The following is a 15,928-nucleotide window of genomic DNA, read 5'->3' as shown; positions in this document are numbered from 1 at the left end:
GGCGACATGTACATGCAGGGTACCTTTGACAGCTCGATTTTCATCATTATGCAGAACGCGGGTTTTTGAAGGTGAGATAGATATTGGATATGTACAGGACAACACAATTGTCTCCCAGGGCTGACAAAAACTCCACCAGACACTTATATGCGGCTTCTGTCGCTGGCCCACTGACCAGGAAAATAAAACCGATCTCGAAGAATTAAACCCCGAACATGCCCATAAGAGAAAGTCGGCTGTGCTATTGTCGTCTCATTATCATTCAATCCTCATCCCCACTCAAATGGTATATTGCGCCAACTAGAAAACGTTCGACGGGGCAGTCCGTTGAGTGCAGTCAAACGGTTCATCAATGAACCAGGTGCCGTGTTGTGAATCGTAGACAATCGGATAACTCGACTTTTGGCTGCAGAGTCTGTCGATCTGAGACTGATTCCCAGAGCTGATGGTGAACCAGTAAAGGTTGGTATCATGGCTGATCCGCTCGCACTTGTAGAAGAAACCAATGACGCCATTACCAAATACATCGCTGCGGAAGTCGGTCGAGAGCTTCTTGTTCAAGTTGATGTTCTCGCAGTCCTCGTGCATCCCCTGCACGCTTGTCACGTTGGCCTGCTTGGTGGTGTATCCTCTGGCCGTGTGCGTGCCGTTGGCCGACCAGGTGAACGTGGGTAGCTGGACCGTTTTGGCGACCTGGGTCAACAATAAGCTATTCGCTGTGCCCATGGCGGAACACTCAGTGGCCACGGCGAGGAGGCCCAGTGCTCCGAGGAGCATGCCACGCGGGGAAAAGAAAGTCGACTTCATTTTGGGGGATTGGAGGAGTGTGGCTGTTCACGATGCATGCAGGGGAAATCAGTATCCGGGGATCTTTAACGGCTTTATAAGTTATTGAATCCTTCCAGCCCCCTTCCACTTTATTTTTCGAGAGTATAGCATTGTCCAATGGTGGTGGGCGAGAGGCATTCACGATGATGTAAGAGCTGCAAGTGGAGGGCGCAGGCGCGGTTATGCTCGCCAGATGCGGCCGCGTGGAGACGCCCGCCCGTGATCGCCCGCGAGCTGCCCCGAACGGGATGGCGGGAGGCTCGGTTCTCCACGCATGGACTTGCTTTGTTTTTCTCCGCGATTCCCCAGATTTCACCACCGCGGCATCTCTCCGATGCTTGGCTAGAGTCAAGGTCGTATTTGGTGCCAGATACGACATTTGACTCTACCAAAAGCATGCTCTCACCATTTTGTTCACTCCATGGTCTCTACCTGACTCTTACGTCCGGTCAGCTACTCGACTCTCTAATTGACCAACCGTCCATTCCCGTATGTGATTAATCGTCGCTTCACTTTCCTTACACGAAACTGCCTCATGACTGAAGACCAAACATGTTAAAGTTTGTTTGTGATGTTTGCAGTGGTTGGAGTGGACTGACCTTCATCTTCTGCAGTTCTCACTCCTTAATTCTATCTCTTTCCTTCACCAGCTATTCAAGCACGCAGGTTCTTGATGCATGCCATCACCTCTTCATCCTCAAATATTCCTGGTCACAAATACCCGACGAGATAAAACTCCCTCTAGATCTCCTTAAGGACACCAAGACAGCCGAGGAAGCCTTCAACAAAGTCGCCCAGATCTGCGATGGCCATTGACGACGCAAGGCTAACCGCGAAGCGAAACGGACAGAAGGTGAAACGACACCGATACCCACGGCTCTGTGTGATCCCAGTTGTTCACCCCCATCTCGAAACCTGTGGTGAAAGAGTCACAATCTAGCCAGATATTGAACCGTTAAATATGGGAGAGATCCGTTACTTCTGCTTCTTGAGGTCATTTCCGAGTATGCTCTTGGACCTCCACTCTTGTTGAAAAGGGTCTAAAAGACCAAGAAATGCTAAAATTATCCCAGTTGGCCCGACCGGGGTATATGGCCGGGAGAACCCCCTCAATGAAACCAAAAGATCGAAAACATGCCTGAAACGGACATGACTGTCCATCGCATGCATACTGACATATCCAAACGTCGCTCCTTGCCTTGCATGGATACACATCGCAAGAGTTGGTATGACAGGAGGAAATACCCATATAATGGAAGGGCTGGTATGATCTAATAGTGTCAGCCGTTGTGGGCAGCAAAAACCCAATGGCTACCGAAGCCAAGATTTACAGTCTGGCACCTCAGGTCTAGCTCTCCCGCTCTTCCATCCACAGATCTACTTGACAAGCTAATAATCTGGGTCCGTGACTAGCTTCAAATGCCGGGGGTAACCCAAGAGATAAATGCTTTCTGTCCTCGTGGGCCGACGGCCGTCTTTATGGTTCCGATGGGACTAACTACGGTTCTACCTCTGGGTCTGTTCGGTCCCAACTTCCCGTTTGGCGTGGCCCCCACATTTTACTATGCAACCGAGCCTTGCCACCATTGTTGCAGGGGGTCGAAGTCTGTGATTTTGGTAAAGTATATAAGCGAATGTAGCTCATTATTCCAAAAGGAATTTTGGTGAGAATAGCTTGAAGCATGTTTAACTAGCAGCGCAGACTGGCAAAGGGGACAAGTTAAGTCTTGCTGAAGATCGTTCCTTGCCAAGACTGTCAATATTCAGACACCATTACTGAGAGATGGTAGATAGGGATTCAATACTCCATTGTAGCCAATGCTAGACAATTTTACGTTCTTCTATAATTTGATATCTCTTACGCCTCGTGGAGCAGATAGATCTGGCGTCCGCCTCAGCCGCAGCGATACAGACCCTGACAAGCAATTCACACCGAAGATCGCGCAGTGACCAATCAGGACAGCAACCATTATCACAGCCCCTGACCAGCGAACAAGCTTTCACGAACCGCCCGTGACACCACGTCTCTAAAGGCTGTCCGCATGCGGAGGCTTATCGCGTGGACTCAGCGGAAGCGGCAAAAACGCGGAGACCTCCGACAAACCCTATTCAGCCTCCAAAGCATAACCACCGCCAGTATATCCATATAAGGGGAGACATGGAGATCTCCGATCTTAGATTCTGCTCTCATTCCTTCTCGATAACGCTGATATGGGAGTTGGCATATAACAACAACAACAACAACAACAACAACAACAACAACAAATTGACGGGTTGTTCAACGGTTCGATCTCGAAAGATGTGAAAATTTTGGGAACAAGCACACGATGACTCTGTCACCACGAAATTCGGAGGCCGACGCCGGCCCCCGGCTGCTCAGGGATATCTGGGCGCTGACGGCCGTGGCGAGCGTGATTTTGATATTGAGGATCATTGCGAAATTGAGAATCGGGAAATTTGCGGTGGATGATCTGCTTATGACTTTTGCACTGGTCAGCTCCTTTCCTTTTTCCTACGTCATTACATGAGATGAGATGGTGCGGCATTGACTTGTTCCATTCATTGTTTGTTGCTGCCCGGACCTAACTCGTGATTTTCACTCAGTTCTCGGCTTTAGTCGGATCGACCTTGCTCACGATCGCCATCAAGAATGGATTCGGTCGGCGAGTGGTGGATATCAATAGGCCCAAGGTGCCGGAGATCATCATGTATGATTACCTAGCGCAGACATTCGGTCTTGCGGGTGGGACGTTGGGTCGAATGTCGTTCATCATCTTCATTGCGGGATTGCTTGTCCAGAGATGGTCGCAGAAGGTTGCGCTGTGGGTACTGGCTCTCTTGCAAGTGATTGTCAACACGGTGTTTGTTATTATCATCTTTGCGCAGTGTCCTAGCCACACGTCGGCGATTTGGGATAACTCGGGGAAGAACAAGTGCTGGGATTTGCGAGTGCAGACCTATTATGGATATTTCCAGGGAGGTGTGTTCGAGTTTCTATTTGGGCTGTTAAAATCGTCATGCACTAACGGTGGGTCGACAGCGTTCAACTCAGCCACTGACCTATACCTTGCCGTATTCTCGACCTATATCTTCTGGAACCTGAACTTAAAACTGCGAGTGAAGTTGGGACTGGTCACACTATTGGGGATGGGGATATTGTATGCCTTTCTCCCCTTGTCCTAGATACAGTGGAATCGAAGCTAACCCAGCCTCAACCCAGTGCCATGGCCGCAGCAATCGTCAAAACCGTCGAAACCCACGTCCTCGGAACCTCCAGCGACCCGACCACCGCAACTGTCAACTACGACTGCTGGCTCTACATCGAAACCTATCTCGTCATAATCACCGCGTCTATCCCCTGTATTCGGTCTCTGCTAAGATCGATGAAGAGTCGCAAACTCAACAGCGGACACACGCATGAGCTTAGCTCTAGATATGTGGTCGGATCAGGACATAAGGCCAGGGCGCGAAGGCGTGAGTCGTCACTCGATGGGAAGAGAATAATCAACGTTTCGGAGGGAAATGTAACTCAGGATAATATTGAGCGGGGAGATGGTCAGTATGAGGCTCCTGAGTCCCGGCAGTCAAGGGAGTCGGTGGTTATGTGCGTGTGAATATATTCTGCGCACTTTCATTTATGATCTAATAAAACAAAATTGCATTTCTTTTGATACAATTCAATAGCATCAGAAATGAGAACCGCGCAGGTACTGGCAGATATCGGCTGCGGCAGATCACGCTCATCGATCCGCCCCGTGATAGAAAAAGATCGCTCCACGCCGAGTTGATGCCCCTATTGCGGAATCTCTCAACGGATCGGCACCACCAAGCCATACAGGAGCTGCTTATATGCAGCTATATAGCCAGCATAATGTCTGCCAGGTGGGACTTTCCTGTCTCGGCTGCCGCCGCTTTTATTAGGGCGCTCAGGCTCAGTGATCAGAAGTTGCTTAGCATGAAAGGTCACCTGACGGAGGGGCATGGCGGTGAGCCTTGACTTCGCCTTGTGCTTTACGATTTCCACTATACCAAGCTACCTAAACCTATCTCACTAAAACTATGACTTCTACGACCTCTATTAGTGGCTCAAACTCTGGACTTCAGGTAGTGCGGAACTATGGCCCTATCACTGCACAGTTTAATCCCACAACTGGTAGGTTCAGACGAACTCATGCTAGGTGGCTATGCATTAATTGCATTTTCCTGTCTCAGAGCAATTTGAAACGTCGGCAAACAGAGCCTGCCTACGGGATTTGCAGACGACCAATCCTCTCCACGACAAGTGCCGTATCGAGGCAGACAAGGGTGGACTACTAAAGGACGCGTACAACTGGATCCTCGACCATGCTGATTTTAAACGATGGCGCGATGAGCAACAGAGTCAACTGCTCTGGATCAAAGGGGACCCTGGAAAGGGTAAAACAATGCTCTTGTGTGGAATCATCGATGAGCTGACTAAGTCTGCTCCTAACAGCACTACTATCTCCTATTTTCTCTGCCAGGCCACAGACGCACGGATAAACCACGCCACTGCGGTCCTTCGCGGCCTGATCCTTATGCTGGTTGACCAGCAGCCATCCCTCATCTCCTATGTACGGCGACAGTACGACAAGGCTGGGAAGCAGATCTTTGAAAATGTTAATGCGTGGGAAGCTTTGTCTGAAATCTTCACTGGTATTCTCGAGGACCCGCTGTTACAGACCACCTATTTAATTATCGATGCGCTCGACGAATGTACTGCGGATCGAAATCGACTTCTTGACCTTGTTGCCCTGAAATCATCAGCATACCCACATATCAAATGGATCGTCTCGAGCCGTAACTTGCCAGCCATTGAAGAGAGTCTTGACGCTGGGACTCAAAAAACCAATCTCTGGCTGGAATTGAATGAAAAATCGGTGGCTGACGCTGTCGCCATCTTTATCAACCACAAGGTCCAGGAATTGACAGAAAAGAAGAAATATAACAAAGAAGTCCGTCATGCTGTTTCCCAACACTTGTTGTCAAACGCACATGGTACCTTCCTCTGGGTGGCCTTGGTTTGCGAGAAACTGGCCGACGTCCCGAAGAGAAATGTTCGGAAGAAGTTAGAAGAATTCCCTTCTGGCCTTGAGAAGCTTTATGAGCGAATGTTCGATCAAATTAGCGAGTCAAATGATGCTGAACTCTGCAAATCCCTTCTCGGCATCATCACCACTGTTTATCGCCCTATTACATTGGACGAATTAGCGTCTTGCATTGACTTACCTGAAGAGGTCGTGGACGATTCGGATCTAAGAGAGATTATAGGACTTTGTGGCTCTTTCCTGACGCTCCGAGAACGCACAATCACTCTAGTTCATCAGTCAGCCAAGGACTTTCTGCTTCGAACGGCAGTTTATGAGATTTTTCCTGACGGAGAAGACATAGTACACTATTCTATATTTTCAAAGTCGTTGCAGGCTATTTCCAGGACGCTACAACGCGATATCTACAACCTAGTCTCCCCTGGATGTCCCATCGACCAGGTTAGCCAGCCAAATCCAGACCCACTAACCGCAATACGGTATGCGTGTGTCTACTGGATTGATCACCTTAACAGGTGCTCTCCAAGCAAAACCGTGATCGAAGACCTCCAGAACGGTGGCTTAATCAGTATCTTCTTCCAAAATAACTACCTTCATTGGCTCGAGGCTCTTAGCCTATTGAGAAGCGTATCAGAGGGAGTAGCTTCGATGCTGAGGCTCCAGGGATTGCTGAAGGTATGTTTCAAGAAGTGCGATCACGGAAATGTTTTAACATGCTGATTTAGACAACAACGGAAAACTCCCACCTAATCAATAGAGTTCAAGATGCTTGCCGATTTATCCTATACCTTAAAATAGCGATTGAGAATCATCCACTTCAAGTGTACGCTTCAGGCCTAATTTTTAGCCCGACCGGGAGCATAACAAGAATTCAATTTGAAACAGAAGATCCACCATGGATAATTAGGAAACCGAGAATGGAAGAAGGTTGGAGCGCCTGCCTACAGACCCTCGAGGACCACAGCGACAGAGTCAACTCGGTCGTCTTCTCCCATGATTCTAAGCTTCTCGCCTCGGCTTCAGACGATCGCACCGTCAAGGTGTGGGATTCCGGCAGTGGCCAGTGCCTACGAACCCTCAAGGGACATAGCGACTGGGTCAGCTCGGTCGCCTTCTCCCATGATTCTAAGTTCCTAGCGTCGGCTTCATATGATGGCACCGTCAAGATGTGGGATGCTGGCAGCGGCCAGTGCCTCCTGAATGTCCAGGGCCATAGTGGTATAGTCTACTCGGTCGTCTTCTCCCATGATTCTAAAAACCTCGCCTTCGCTGTATACGATCTCACCGTTCACGTGTGGGATGTCGGGAGCGGCCAGTGCCTACAGACCCTCAAAGGCCATAGCCACTTAGTCAGATCGGTCTCCTTCTCCCATGATTCCAAGCTCCTCGCCTCAGCTTCAGACGATCGCACCGTCAATGTGTGGGATGCCAGCAGCGGCCAGTTCCTACAGGCCCTTGAAAGCCATAGTAACTTGGTCCACTCAGTCACCTTCTCCTATAATTCTAGGCTCCTCACATCGGCTTCAGACGATGGCGCCATCAAGGTGTGGGATGCTGACAGCGGTCAGTGCCTCCTGACTCTCCAGGGCCATCGCGATTCGGTTAACTCGGTCGCTTTCTCCTGTGATTCCAATCTCCTCGCCTCGGCTTCATACGATAGTAACGTCAATGTGTGGGACGCTGGCAGCGGCCAGTGCCTCCTGACCCTCGAGGGCCATAGCGACAGGGTCAACTTAGTTACCTTCTCCCATAATTCTATACTCCTCACCTCGGTTTCACTCGATGGCGCCATCAAGGTGTGGGATACTGGCAGCGGCCAGTGCCTACAAACCCTCGAAGGACATAGCCACCGGGTCAAATCGGTCGCCTTCTCCCATGATTCTAAGCTCCTCGCATCGGCTTCATATGATGGCACCGTCAAGATGTGGGATGCTTGCACCGGCCAGTGCCTCCTGACCCTCGAGGGCCATAGTAGCATGGTTAACTCGGTCATTTTCTCTTATGATTCCAATCTCCTCGCTTCGGCTTCATACGATAGCACTATCATTATATGGGATGCCTGCAGCGGCCAGTGCCTACAGATCCTCCAGGGCCATAGCAGCTCAGTCAACTCGGTCGCCTTCTCCCATGATTCCACACTCCTCGCCTCAGCTTCAGACGATTGCACTGTCAAGGTGTGGGATGCCGACAGCAGCCAGTGCCTACACACCCTCATTGTTAAAGGAGTTACTGTGAAATCATTCGACAATACCAACACACATCTTGAAACTGATATAGGTAATATTTGTTTATCTTCAGTACCGACCTACAGCGTTCCCTTCGTGCCAAAATTTAAAGGATATAGTATAAGTTCCGATGGTACATGGATTACTTGGAACTCTGAGAACCTACTATGGTTACCACCGAAGTATCGCCCAAGTACTTCTGCTGTGTCACAATCGACAATATGTCTCGGCTGCTCTTCGGGACGAGTGCTATTGTTCACTTTTGATTCCTCTAGACTAGTCGGTGCTGGGCACTACATTCCTTTTTAGATAGAGCATATATTCCAGAATGTCATCTTTTGCACACTTATTATATTTGAGATCTCTTTGCAAAGAAGCCATAAGGGCGCTGATGGATTTAGAGGACAATATGTTGCCGCCCTCATGCTTCACTATTGGATTCCATTCAATATCTACGGAGTACAATATGACGAACAGAGAGAGGGGTCAAATACCACTAGGACACTTCGGGAAAGGCTTGTTCATCGTTCGTCCAATTTCCCTTAGTTAGTTAATGTGGTTACACAACATGCCACAGTTCAACAAGGGAGCCCCCTGAGATCGCTCAACCGATCTTAACAACCTTCAATCTATCATCTGATTCTATTGGATATCTTCAGTACTAGCCAGTACATCAATTCCTCATCCTGATTATCTTCACCTAATTTTTGACGCGGCTGGATACAGTGAACACCCAACAATATATTACGCAAGACGAAATCTAGCCAAAGAGGTCAAAAGTAAGGTATCCTAATATTAATTCCTGAAAATAGTCTGGTTACCGACGCTTGACACAGAAAGGCATGGCTTCACACAAGTCTCCTAAATTCTAGCACGACGAGATCCAAAAATATTTCAGGAGCACTACTAAGCCCACTGCTCCTCTATCGATACAGTCTCAGCTGTGCTCGATGAGGAAGTTCAAACAAAACACATTGAGTACTTCTAAGGCTACGGCTAATTTTGTGAGCCGGGCTTGCCTCTTGAATTGCCTACTTATATGAAGGAGAGTATTATGATGTTACCCAAAATGGTGGAAATGAGAGCAGACATCCAAATTGCTAAAGAACGTAATGATTAAGAGAACCTTCAGGCTATAAACCAGAAATATAGTGACGCATTATCTCGGCAACGTCGAGCTGACAAAGAAATACTAAGATTCATAGATACAGGCGAAAAGAGATCAAAATATTCTGAATCGCGGAAAGGGGACGCCTGTACACGTGGTACGGGAAATTTGCACACGTGCTCAATACCTGATCATATCAGACCTTACACGCATCGTAACGGCCATGTCTTTTACAACTGAGCTGACCTTTGAAGAGAAACTTCTTTTGTGGAGGACCTCTATACCCTATGCTCCCGAAAAAAAGGATATTATTAATCTTCCTAATAAACAGCTAATTGAGAGAGTCTTTGCCCCGCAACGGCTGCCAATATAAGATTAAACAGTGAGTCGCTGTTATTCTACAATAACACAGCTTCTGATACAGACCGTCACAGCCTTGCGAAAGGTGAGAGAAGCGCCCACAGTCATGAATGCATTCGACGTGAGACAGGACTCGTCCTTCGAGTTCCTGAATCGGGGCTACGATTTCGCTACGAGTGTATAAAATAGTTTCTGTTACACCGGGTATTCTACATAGCAGAATCACGGGGCCCGGATAATGTTCCTTACGGAATCCGAGGGGTTTTGCGGATAGCTTCTGTCATCGAAATACTGGTACACCCCCATTGGCTTGCAATGCATTGAGATCCAAGTGAATGCCGACAATACTTACCATGCCGAACACCCACACCCACCCCGATCCGACATGCATCGCAGAATACACTCCCCCAGGTTCACGTCAAAAGCTCGGCAGAATCTTGAACCACCCGCGCTCCAATGACAGCTCGTTAGGGTAAAGGCGAATTATGCAGCAAACTCGACTAAACAATTGTGGCTATCGGCAATTGACTCTCTCGCCGTCGACGGCATTTGACTCTCTAGAGTAGTATCAGTGGGCAGATCGGCAGTAAACCCCATATTAGCTCGGCTGTGAGAACTTGAACGTGGGATTTGCACTTTTCGAGAAGCATCGTCATACATCTGCTTCGTTCATCGTTCAGAATGATAGAGCAGATTCCCCGGCTTTTATGGACACTGGAAAACAGGCCAACCGGGGCCGACGGACGGACAAGGCTGAGTTTTTCCGTGAATCAGACTCCGTCGCGGGCATCCCGCGTGGCTGTCGCCCGCCGAAGCATGGCGTGGTCCGTGCAAGCTCCTGCAACCAGGCCAATCATGGCGGCTGCATGAGCGGCCTCATGCGATGGGCGCATGGGTGGTTAAGCTGGGGTAGCGCGTGACTGGACGGAAATTGGGCGCCCCCCGTTCATCCCCGCGCCCCCCGCCGAATTTCCCCAATTCGTCCCCGTCTTCCCTGGTTGCGTTCCACTGCCGAGTGTACCCCTGGACACTCCAGAGGGTCTAGGACACCCTCGGTGGTGCTAGGGCGTGCTAGGGCAGGCCAGGATGCGGACGTCACGGCGTCGCACGGGAGGCGTGCCGCCAGATCGTGCTGATGCTTAGCATTAGCCGAGTACGTGAGTCGGAGCTCCACTGATACCGTTGCAGAGAAGTACCGGGCCCGAATATAAAAGACCTGCCCCAGAATTTGAGGGGCTTGAAGTGGACGCTATCACTTTCCCCGGTTGCATTTCAGGGAGAAAACCATCACCTGTGAAGTTTCTCACACCACCGCCGCCATGGTGAAGGGTCATTTTATGAAGAATTACCGGGTGTATATCCTCACCTCGGTGGCCTATTTGGGCTCTCTCCTCTTTGGTATGTCCTCCACGTCTCGCACTTGCTGGTGTGGGTGCTAATTAACTGTCCCAGGATATGACACGGGTGTGATGGGCTCGGTCCTGGCCCTCGACAGTTTCAAGAAGGATTTCGGACTGCCGACAGGAAAGGGTGGATTTGCCGACGACAAGAATGCATCCGTCTCTTCGAATGTGGTCAGTCTGCTGACCGCAGGCTGCTTCTTCGGCTCCATCTTCGCTGCGTACATCAATGACCGGATCGGCCGTCGCTATTCACTCATGCTCTTCTCCGTGGTCTTCTTAATCGGAGCGGCCATCCAGGTCGGCGCGCACCACGCCATCGGCCAGATCTATGGCGGTCGTGTCATTGCCGGTCTGGGCATCGGTGGTATGTCCAGCATCACGCCGGTCTTCGTCAGCGAGAACTGTCCTCCCGAGCAACGTGGTCGCATTGCCGGACTTTTCCAGGAGTTCCTCGTTATTGGCAGTACCTTTGCCTACTGGCTGGACTATGGCGTGGCCTTGCGGATTCCCGAGGGGACGAGCCAGTGGCGTATCCCTGTTGCGATCCAGCTGATTCCGGGCGGATTGATGCTGATCGGATTATTCTTCCTGAAGGAGTCTCCGCGTTGGCTGATGAAGCAGGGCCGTCAGGACGAGGCTCTTGCTTCTTTGGCGTATATCCGCAATGAGTCCGTCGACAACGATGACGTCCGCAAGGAAATTGCGGAGATTCACGCCGCCATTGAGGAAGAGACGACCGCTACCGAGGGCGTTACTTGGCGGGAGTGCTTAACCAAGAGCAACCGATACCGATTCTTTCTGGCCTTCGTCATGATGTTCTGGCAGCAGTTCTCCGGCACCAACAGTATTGGATACTACGCACCTCAGATCTTTGCGTCGGTCGGTGTCAGCTCCACCAATACCTCACTTTTTGCTACTGGTGTCTACGGAACTGTCAAGGTCGTCGCCACGGCCATTTTCCTTCTCATTGGTATCGACCGCTGGGGCCGAAAGTACAGTATGATGGGCGGCGCGGCCTGGATGGCCATAATGATGTTCATTATCGGCGCTGTCCTGGCGACGAACCCGCCAGACGAGGGCTCCACGACCGTCTCTCCAGCATCGACTGCCATGATCGCCATGATCTATCTCTATGTCATTGGATACTCCTTCTCCTGGGGCCCGACTCCATGGGTATATCTGGGCGAGGTATGTACTATTCAACATTACTCTCATATACATCTACTCATACAGACTAGATCTTCCCCACCCGCCTCCGCTCCTACGGTGTCGGCCTCGGAGCCGCAACGCAGTGGCTGTTCAACTTTGTCATTACCGAGATTACCCCTCGCGCCATCAACTCGATCAAATGGAAGACCTTCATTATGTTCGGTGCTTTCTGTACCGGCATGGGTATCTTTGTCACAATCTTCATCAAGGAGACCAAGGGCAAGACGCTTGAGGAAATGGATTTGGTATTTGGTGCTGTGGATGAGGAGCAGAGACAGGCGGATGTCGAGACTACTCTCCACAAGACTAATTTCGGGCATGCCGAGCATGCTGAGGAGCGACAGGGCTCGACTTCTAGATAAGCACTGGCAGATTATTCAGTGCGATGCTTTGATGATTGTGCTAGATACCTTTCTCGGGTTAGACTTGGGGACTAGATAAGGATACACAAGGAGATCAATATAACCATACCTCCACTATAGTCTTGCAATTTTAAGCGCCGTATCCTACTGCCCGATTCCTAGCATTTACCTGATCAGATACCTGGTCACTCGTGTAGTTGAGACCCTGAATTGAGGTACAAGTGTGATGATCATTCTCTAGCTATTGCGAGTAGGCGCAGCTATCTGTAGTTACAGTAGCTGCCTTTTGCCTAGAGTGGTGGTGGCAGCCTAGCAGGCTGCCACTCCAATATGATAATATCTATGTATAACGTGACCTGACCTGGGATCCAACTCGTGTGATTGGATGCTGGCGATTTTTCCAATAATCAGTGCCCACGACACAAAAGAAAATTATAACGCAGCATAGGGTATCATTCATCTCAAAATAAAAAATCAACATATAACACATCCACGCGATATACTCAAGAAACAGAAACAGGCGCCGCCTCCAACCAAGCCCACTCAACTCCAACTCGGCCCAGGTCAATCTCCGCCACCTTCTCAAAAACAGCCTCCGTAACATCCAGATCCGTCTCCTTACATCCAACACAGCGATCAACAACCTTCACATCAACACTCCTCCCATCCCGTCTAAGTCGAAGTTTCATCCCACATAGCGGATTCTCATTCGGATTCGAGCCCGTCGACGCAGCATCGAATAATACATGCGAGACGGCGCAGATGAAATCCGAGTCTGTGTTGGTGTACCCGCAAGAACCCAAAGCTGGGTTGTAGTACGTCAGATCGCCAGAGTAAGGACCGCCATTGGAAGTGGGCAGGGCGAATTTTTGGGTGGAGTTTCTGGTTCATGGTGTCAACTTGAGAATTGAAAGTATACCCAGGATGACCACTTACTTTTTGCGCAGCGAAAGTCCCACCGCGAGGCCGACGATCAATGCCAGCAAACATGTGATCCCAATCGCGGCAATAATGAAAAAGTTGCGCTTCTTCCGTCGGGACGCGTAGCGGTACCAGTCGAGATGGATTAGCCATGTCCCGAATTTCGATGGTGACTTTGCACCGGGGGCTGGCGCAGTCTTGGTCGCATCGGCGGCGATCGCAGTCTCTACCGCTGGCGTCGGTAAAGGCTTGCGCTTTGGCATGGCCGACCAGGACCCTGAGTCCGGGCCATTGTGAGCAGGTGCTTGGTCGCGGGTCGCGTTGTCGCTGATCGGGGAGACGGGGGATTCAGGGTCCACGGTGGGGTGGGTGGGTTTTTCTGGGGCTCGCATTGTCCGCGATTCATGGGGGTCTTCTTGGCGGGAAGAAAGTAGATAGAGTCAAAGTCAGCGATCGCGGCTGCGAGGGGTACTTGGCGCACGCATGGTGATGGTGATGGGAGGTGGGGTGAAGAGGATGCTTGTCGGGGTCGTTGTTTCAGGGGTCGGGGCTAGTGAGGCTGGTTGGAAAAATGCCATCGCACTTAAGCCTTAATGAGCTAGTGGTGCATCAAATAGTGCAGATAGAATAAAGTCACGTGCAGGCGTATATAACGTTATTAACAAGTAAACAGCCACAATGCCTCGCGAACTCCCATCTGGACATCCCGAAATACCTCAGTAAACACATCTTTCTTAGTCAGGAAAGAGCTATTCTCTGTATTACAACGGATGGCTCTAACAACCAGACCTCTTTTTTTTTCCGCCTATTTTGATGCACTATCTTTAATTAGGGGTGAAGTAACACTACACATAAGGTTGAGACGGTGAATGGGAGGACAGAAACGGCCACTTTTGACGCCGTTTTAGGCCGCTCGCTCACCGTCGGCGGTCTTGGCGTCACGTGCACTAAAGCCCACGGCCGGTTTGATTTACTGCCACCCGTGTCTCGCGTTGGCCGTGCCTGGTTCCTGGGCACGTCGTTCCAGCCCCATTCGTGCTGCAGGCGCCTCAGGGCCCCTTGTCCGCTCACTCGTCACCTCCACCCCCCTCCCTGGCGGAGCGAGGGAGCCAAAAGTGGCTCCTCTGTCGGAAAGCCTTCCTTCTCTGGGTTTCTATAAATATCGACTGCCATGGCCCCCGATCGATTCACCTCGTCTCTACAGCAGTCTTCTCACTAGTCCCGGGTTGATCTTTTAAGGGCTCTCCTTGTCACTTAAGCGCGAACATTGTTCAGCCCCATCTATACTCTCTTCTTGCGACTCGTCTTCGTTCCTCTGTTTATTCTCTGGCTCTAGGGCGTTCGGTCGCTATGCCTCCTGCCCCACACTCAGTCCTGTCCGACGATGAGAGTGACGCCAGCTTAGACTTACGCGTGATATTCTCGAATAACGCCTCCGACACTGAATTCTCTGCCACACCTAGCGACCTCGAATCTAGCAGCGAATCTGAGTCTGAGTCGGAGGGGGAGTCTTAGGATGATGTGGACCTTCCCAACGAAGATGAACAACTCTCGCCGGAGTACTTTCTCTAGGACGCTGAGTCTCTGGATGTGTCTTAGCTCCGGCAGAAGCGCTATAGTCTAAAAACGTAGGAGAGATTGGATGAGACGCAAGATCTTTGGGAAGAGTGAGTTATGGCTAGAGCGTGTTGCTTACGCTACTAAACTCACTGATTGTTCTAGGTTCTGTAAAGGCATAAAGCGTGATCTAGTCGAATGTTTATCCTAACTCTCTGATACCGAAACGATGGTGCGCTTCCTGAAGGCTTTCTTCTCGTGGTGCTGTAGGCGGCGATGTGGGAAAGATGACTGTCGTAACCCGGGATTAAAGTATAAATCCTCACTTGAATTGTTATAGAATTGGTGGCATCTTATAAGGCTGAGGTTAGACACGAACTAAGCAAAGATATTTAGGTGAAAATCCGCAATGTGAGTTATCTAGTGCGGTAGGAAATAATCAAATCTGACTGACCACCCACAGGTGCTTACGATAGAATCCGGCAGCATATTTTGAGGATAGAAGGAACTATAATGTCGCTAGTGTTAATACGGGCCTTGAAGCAGTAAGTCCCCTAATCTTTAGCTGAATATTCTAAGAAAGGGTATGCTTCAAGGTTTTGACTGCCCTCTCCTTGAAATTCCTGGGCCATAGCCTGGGAATTGAGGAAGCCAAGGTAGATACATGTAACACAGACTTCTGCCAGAACGGCATGTGCCCTTAGGTCAGTAATAGATCTTTCGCAAGTCAGGCCAGAAAAGATGGTCCGAGGTGATCCAGAACTCGCAAGAAGAAATTCCCTGGCAGTCTCACGGAAAAGGTAGATGTTGTCATGACAGATGGAAACGAATAACCCACACCAACTTCTAAGGCGTGACCCGAATCCTCCTCATCCTCCAAATCAAGGTC

The 15,928-nt window shown here is 50.1% G+C and overlaps 5 protein-coding genes across 5 annotated transcripts; 3 read left to right on the top strand and 2 right to left on the bottom strand.

The window, feature by feature from the left end:
- Window positions 1-300: 300 nt before the first annotated feature.
- On the bottom strand, window positions 301-807 carry N7532_011312 (uncharacterized protein; the record flags this gene model as incomplete). Its single annotated transcript, XM_056623803.1, has 1 exon — window positions 301-807. One exon carries the CDS (start codon window positions 805-807, stop codon window positions 301-303), a length of 507 nt encoding a protein of 168 aa, XP_056468791.1.
- A 2,348-nt stretch (window positions 808-3,155) lies between these two features.
- Window positions 3,156-4,430, top strand: N7532_011311 (uncharacterized protein; the record flags this gene model as incomplete). Its single annotated transcript, XM_056623802.1, has 4 exons — window positions 3,156-3,320; window positions 3,433-3,808; window positions 3,869-3,986; window positions 4,049-4,430. Coding segments are annotated over 4 exons (1,041 nt in total), but the record flags the coding sequence as incomplete, so codon positions are not given.
- Window positions 4,431-4,887: 457 nt separating this feature from the next.
- On the top strand, window positions 4,888-8,428 carry N7532_011310 (uncharacterized protein; the record flags this gene model as incomplete). Its single annotated transcript, XM_056623801.1, has 3 exons — window positions 4,888-4,981; window positions 5,041-6,569; window positions 6,620-8,428. The coding sequence occupies 3 exons, from the start codon at window positions 4,888-4,890 to the stop codon at window positions 8,426-8,428; spliced, it is 3,432 nt and encodes a 1,143-aa protein (XP_056468789.1).
- Window positions 8,429-10,906: 2,478 nt separating this feature from the next.
- On the top strand, window positions 10,907-12,561 carry N7532_011309 (sugar porter family MFS transporter; the record flags this gene model as incomplete). The annotated part of the gene is made up of 3 exons (XM_056623800.1): window positions 10,907-10,985; window positions 11,040-12,178; window positions 12,229-12,561. 3 exons carry the CDS (start codon window positions 10,907-10,909, stop codon window positions 12,559-12,561), a joined length of 1,551 nt encoding a protein of 516 aa, XP_056468788.1.
- A 503-nt stretch (window positions 12,562-13,064) lies between these two features.
- Window positions 13,065-13,874, bottom strand: N7532_011308 (RlpA-like double-psi beta-barrel domain-containing protein; the record flags this gene model as incomplete). The annotated part of the gene is made up of 2 exons (XM_056623799.1): window positions 13,065-13,443; window positions 13,498-13,874. The coding sequence occupies 2 exons, from the start codon at window positions 13,872-13,874 to the stop codon at window positions 13,065-13,067; spliced, it is 756 nt and encodes a 251-aa protein (XP_056468787.1).
- Window positions 13,875-15,928: the final 2,054 nt, after the last annotated feature.

This window comes from Penicillium argentinense, assembly GCF_028826775.1.
Source record: "Penicillium argentinense strain IBT 30761 chromosome Unknown utg000011l_segment0_segment0, whole genome shotgun sequence".
NCBI lineage: Eukaryota > Fungi > Ascomycota > Eurotiomycetes > Eurotiales > Aspergillaceae > Penicillium > Penicillium argentinense.
This window is presented reverse-complemented; position numbering and strand designations above follow the sequence as displayed.